Source organism: Egretta garzetta, unplaced genomic scaffold (genome assembly GCF_000687185.1).
Source record: "Egretta garzetta isolate BGI_Z169 unplaced genomic scaffold, ASM68718v1 scaffold272, whole genome shotgun sequence".
NCBI lineage: Eukaryota > Metazoa > Chordata > Aves > Pelecaniformes > Ardeidae > Egretta > Egretta garzetta.
This window is the reverse complement of record NW_009258966.1, coordinates 2,627,783-2,633,782: the sequence shown is the minus strand read 5'-3', so window position 1 is coordinate 2,633,782 and position 6,000 is coordinate 2,627,783. Positions and strand designations below refer to the sequence as shown.

General features: G+C 36.9%; 1 protein-coding gene across 3 annotated transcripts in view; it reads right to left on the bottom strand.

Annotated features, from left to right (window-relative positions):
- Nucleotides 1-476: 476 nt before the first annotated feature.
- PCGF3 (polycomb group ring finger 3) overlaps nt 477-6,000 on the bottom strand; it is a 47,908-nt gene continuing 42,384 nt past the window's right edge. For all 3 annotated transcript variants that reach the window (XM_035890227.1, XM_035890228.1, XM_009634628.2), the window contains 3 exons: nt 5,438-5,575; nt 3,324-3,404; nt 477-1,507 (listed from right to left, as the gene is read on the bottom strand). In XM_035890227.1, the coding sequence (XP_035746120.1) occupies nt 1,460-1,507; nt 3,324-3,404; nt 5,438-5,575 (267 nt within the window). In that variant the 3' untranslated portion in view covers nt 477-1,459. The remainder of the gene's footprint in view (nt 1,508-3,323; nt 3,405-5,437; nt 5,576-6,000) is intronic.

Genomic DNA, 6,000 nt, shown 5'->3' with positions numbered 1-6,000 from the left:
TAGCAGAAGAAGAGGAGGAGCACAGCTAGAGGAAGCAGGGCAGTTATGGGCAAACTTGTTTTCTTATCCAAAGACAATTTATCAAAAAATAACATGGTTTAATAACAGGAATGGCAAATAGCATTTTCAGCTGACTGGAAAACTCCTCCAAAAATTAGAAGGTTAACTATTTCCAGCTGCCAATAATATGGCATAGCCTGTTTTCAATGACTTGACACCTGTGCCAGACAAATACTCTCACAATCATACTATATATGCTATATTGTATACAGCTTGCAGAAATCACTTTCAACTGCTCAAAAAGCCTTACAGACAGTGCAGTGAACCCTACTAACTGCTATTGAGGGTGCATTCTATAACGTGTATGGTTACATGTATATATAGATGTATGCACACATATACATATGCGTGTGTACTACCTTGCATCTATTAGGGCTGGTGCAAGCAAAATTATCAGTTAAGGCCAGAAGGTGCTAAAATAAAGAAAATGCTACAGTTTCATAAGAAAACAGAAAAAGGAAATATAAAGCTGCTTATAATGGTCTGAGGAATTTTTAATCAGTGAAGTGAAAACTGTGCAATATCACTCAAAGTTGCCCAAGAGCCAGTGTTTAAATAGCTAGTGAGAGCAAATTCTTTCTAAATTAAAAACTGATTTCTGCAAGCCACAACTACATAGAAATGTTTATTTTTTAAAAAGTTCACAAATCTAGCACTTTTGAGTATTTGTTATTATGTGGTGCAATTTATGCCACAGCAAAGTATCAGGGCACATTAAAATCAACTGAAATTATTTCTAGTAATCTTACCAAATCAACATGCATAGGGGAGTATCAAAACTTTACTTAAACACAAAGTGAGGCAATAACTAGGCAAAAATGACAAACTTATTGGTTTCCCAGATTTTCAGAAATTTTCAATGCAGCATAATAAGTTATCACCAGTCACTATATCATTCAGTATGTTCAATGCTCTACAGAACAACTTGAATAAAGCCAATGCAATCAGGTATACTATATAAGACAGTAACACTTTGCAAAAATATAGTTTTTAAAGATTCAGAATGTGAAAAGTAACTAAATGCAACTTGATGTGAAAAGCAACGTTTTAAAATCACCCCACAACATTCTAACTTATTTCTGTGTAACTGTAAGAGATAAATCAGGCTGAGCTACATGGAACTGTGAAGTGTTTTCAGTATCTGTAAACTTAGTGCTGGTAGTGTCTTGTTGAGTTACGACTTCTTTCTTCCATACAAAAGAAGTATAAATATTTTCTGTCCAGAAATCTAGGTAACACATCCCTAGAAGAAATATTCAGAAGGACAGTCCACTATGAAAGGACTACAGTCTTCCAAAATTATTCAGCTGGTTTGTGTCATGTGATTAGTGATGCACTAAGAAGGTGCCAGATGATCGTCTCTGCAAAAATCTCTGTCCAGAAGGACAATAAAGTTCTCTTACAGCAAGTCCATTTTGGGTCTGTAATGTAGCAGTAGAGGTGCTTTCTGCAAGACAGAAATATCGTGTAAGTTCAGAAACAAAACCAGAACTAGTCTGTTCAGTATGCAAACTTTTGTTTCATAAACTAAAGCTTAAATGAACTATCTGACCTGTCAAAATTTCACCAAGACAAAGACAAGATGCAGTTTCATCTATGGTGCTCAAACAAAAGAGGAAGAATCCTTTCCCTTTTGTCTCAGGAGCTGATCACCTTAAGATCAGTCCGACCAGGTCTGTTTAACTTGTAAAACCCTTCCCAGTAAGGGAGAAGTGCAAATGTCTAGAAAGCAGCATAAGAGCATGTGGTACTTCATACTTAACAGCTCTCACTTGATTCCTCTTCTGTGGATGTATCCATTGCTTTTTCTAGAATAGGTAAACTTCTAACATCCACAACATCCTGCACCAAGGAGTTCTGCGTCTCATGTAAAGAATTGCTTCTTCTTCTTTGTCTGGACCTCCCACCTCCCTGTTTCATTTTACATCCCCCACCCCTTTCACTTGAGAGGGCAGTTTACAGTTCCCTTTTCCATGTGACAATTGCATTGATTTCTATGATAGAAGTGAATATTAGACTTGTACAGATGCCAATCACTTCGATGCTGTTGTTTGATTTTCTTCCCTCCCAATAAAAATCCCTAACATTTGCTTTATATACTTTTATGGTTACCTACATTGAACTTAAGATGCTCATTAATCACCTTTCACTCAGAACTGTAAGGGCTTGCTTCAATCCTTTGTCATCAGTCTGTCTTCACTATCCTACATAACCACAATGTTGTCAATGCACTGTTACTGCACTACCGAAATACCATTCTAGGTCATTCAGGAATATCACACAGAAGAGAGTCCAGTAGGATTCCACTCGTGACTTCTCCTCATTTCAAAGAGTGACCATTGATTTCTATCCTGTGACTCTTACACAAGTCAATTATTTTTCTACACAAAGACAGAATAACACTGCCCTACTCCCACATGCACCTCTTCTAGATATGGATCCAAAGCCATCAAGTGGTTCTACCTCAGTGTACACAGTAAGCTCAGACTGTGTTGGTTGTTCATTATGAATACTAACTCCTAGTTCAAATATCCCCAAATACACATACACTGACTGTAGCTGTGACTTGTCTCCTAAGTGTTCCACTTTGCAATTCATTCTTACACCCATTTCACTTGAGTTGCCATTATTAATGTAATAATTGATACTCAGAATGAATGCCTCACTGTTTACTCTCCAGTTTCAAGGAAGTTGTTTAAAGAAACCACAATAAGCAAGTCAAAGATGTTCTCAAAACATTTTTATCCAGCCTTGTTTATGCCTACTAAACACTACTAGAAGTTTCCTTAACTAAGGCAGACATTGTAAGCATTATAATTACTGCCTCTCCTTTTTTTTTTTTTTTTTTTTTTAACTTTTTAGTAAAACAGCCCTCTTGAGCTACAGAAAAGAAATGTGTTGCAAGTTTCTGCCTTTTCTGCATCACAATCAATTTCCCCACCTACAGGATTAAAACCAGTTTCACCTAAAATAACTAAAAATGATACTTTCTCGTGGCTTCCACCTACTTTGCCAGAATTGATAACAATTTGACGGTTGATGCAGTGTTCCCTTTTCCCTTGCAATTAATACCTAATTCCCCTTTCCTTCATTTTCTTGGAAACAAAATTAATACTTGGCGGTTAAGGATGCTGTATTAGATATTTATTAAAGTAACTTTTTTTTCCAGTTTGCAGTTAATGCAGTATAGTTCCAAATTATACCTATTTTATAAACATTTTATTTGGCCACTTCATGATCTACTTGGAAGCACTGTGTCATACCTTAAATCTCCATCTAGTAACAACTACAAATTTGAGCGTGTGGTCCTTGCCAAGAATCTCTTCATTGCATAATATGTCCAGCTGACAAAACAAAGATGACAGTTAATTCATTGGGACAGTGTACATGAAACAACATGTTTCAGATAATACTACCAATATTTGACAAGATTATTCTTCTCTGAAAACATTCAAATGGTTCATCTTGCTTCATTTTGTCTTGCTCTGCAGACAAAAATAGTACCAGGAAAGAAGAGAGTGTCTTTTCTCAACATAAAGTGCTGAAAGACCATGTCTGTGCATACCCAGGAAATACTATATGAACTGGACTGAACTCTTTGACTTCAACTTCCCAAGCAGTACTAATGCCCTTTCCTGAAAGCTTTACATGCTCTTAAAAAGGCCGAATAAAATGATCAAGGAGACAGAATTCACAAATTTTAGAAACAGCTCTATTATTTAACATACTTAAAAATTTTTTACCTAACACCTGCCACGTGGTTTTCTGCTGCAAGGATACGTTTAAAAAAAAATATCTGCCACCTCCCTCATACACTATATTTATGGGATTTTTTGCAGATACTCTATAGCTATTTTTACATTTCTACCTCAGTGTTGAAAGATCTTGATATTATAAACAGCAAGGATATAAACATACAAACATGAGGATCATATGACTACTAATCAGCTGAACTACCAGAGCTGAACATGAACTAAAACAGGAACATGCATGAAAACATCAAGTTCCACCAAGGTGGCTTATATTAACAACGCTTTAGCACACAACACAGAAAGGCCTGCATGTGCGTGCAGTCCACTTACATTGCTTATTTAATTGGCAGTAACTCAAACCTGCAATAGTCTACAGCAATCAAGTGCCCACAAGCTTAAATCCTTCTACTATGTACCCAATCCTTAGCACCAGTACATTGTCTACACCACAATTTATGTACTCTTTAAGAAGGTAGGGAGGGATGGGGAAGGAATAAACAGTACTCCTTAAAGTTTATTCCTTCACTACAAACCAAGCAGGTTGTTAAATCACAGACTGGCACAGTGGAATAGAGGGCTTAAACACACACACACACACACACCCCAAAAAAATCCCCTTTTGAACAGTGCTGGTAGTTATGTTGCCGGGAGTCAACAGCTGTCAAGGCAGCTGAGGACAGGACAGGAGATACAGTTTTGTTTCAGGAAGACTAGCAGTTTGGGGACATACTCCAGCCATAAGACAAGAGTGTTGGTTTGAAGTGTACAGAAGCTAGGGAGGAAGAGTGATACAGATGCAAACTAGCTATTGAAAAGTTTGAGCAGAAAGGTGTCAACACACTAGACTAGAAAGCAGATGATTTGATTTGAATGAAAAGTCTTGAAATTCAGTGAATCAGTGACATAATGTGTGGTTGGGAAATGTCAAGCTGAGAGTCAACTGAGATGTCTAAAGACTGTCACCAAGACTCAGCAAAGCGGTAAACAGAGGCTGCATTCACGTTTGCCACTGTTAATTTCGAATCTGAACTAGGAGAAGTACAAAGAATTGCCTTTCTTTCTGTATCTTTCACCATAAATTCTTCCCATGATTTCATGTATTCCCTGCAAAGGAAGAGAAAAGTAGGTATCTGATAGCACTCTGCTCATGGGAGGCAGCAACTTCAGGTTGAGCTTCACTGAGAGCATAGAAAGGAACAAAATATTTGTACTGCTCTCTCCTAAGCTGGCTTCAGTAGTGTTAGTGTTTGCTACTCCTGTCCCCTGCAGTGAGTACGAAATCTCTGAAAGGATGGGGTAAACCTGACCACAAGCTGTCAAACAAAGCACCTTGCCAGAGTCCATTTCAACACATGTGGAAGCACATAACCAAGACTTTTAGCTCAACTATATATATATATATATGTCCATGAAAAGACACACTGCAAACAAAGTGACAAGTCCTGTATATAGACCCAAGCAAGAATAGGAACATATGGCTGTGTAACATATAATTCAAGAAGCTGTGTATGCCTCTGTTTTCTGAAAATAAAATCAGACTAAAAGACATTCCTTTGCAAAGTAACAATCCCACACTTTTCATAACCTTTTTATGTCTGCAACATAATTTTAAATTAAAATATTACCTCATTAAAAGAAGAAAGATTAAGTTTTTTGGCAATGAACTTCTTTAGATGCAAGACTGTTGCTTGTGCTGAGCAGCGAATCCATTTTCGTTTCAATCCACGCAATTTGCTGCTATTGCATTCCAAGCAGATGCTTACCTTCAGGAAAAAGCAGAAGTCAGGGTTGACCGAAACAATTCTATGCGGTCCTCATTATGTATTCCATATGCAGTTTTGATTAATACAATGAAGTAAAAAATACAGTGCTAGTATTCCTTAAACCGAAATGCCTGTGGTCCTATTAAAACATTTTCTAACATCTTGTCAGTTTAGTGACAAGCAACCAAAACAGATGAAGACAAAAAAGTTCAAGAAAGAATTTTTGATGTTGGAACAAGGCTGCTCCAGTCCAAATTCATAGGCTGCCAATAGCTCAAGAATACCCTATGTCAAAAGCTAGAGTAAAATAAAGAGTAAGAAAACTATTGCCAATTTTTTATATTGCTTCTAATGTAACTTCTTGCTTTTAATGCAACTGCTAAATCCAGTTTAAAACAGAATTTTAACACTTTTTTTAAAGGAGA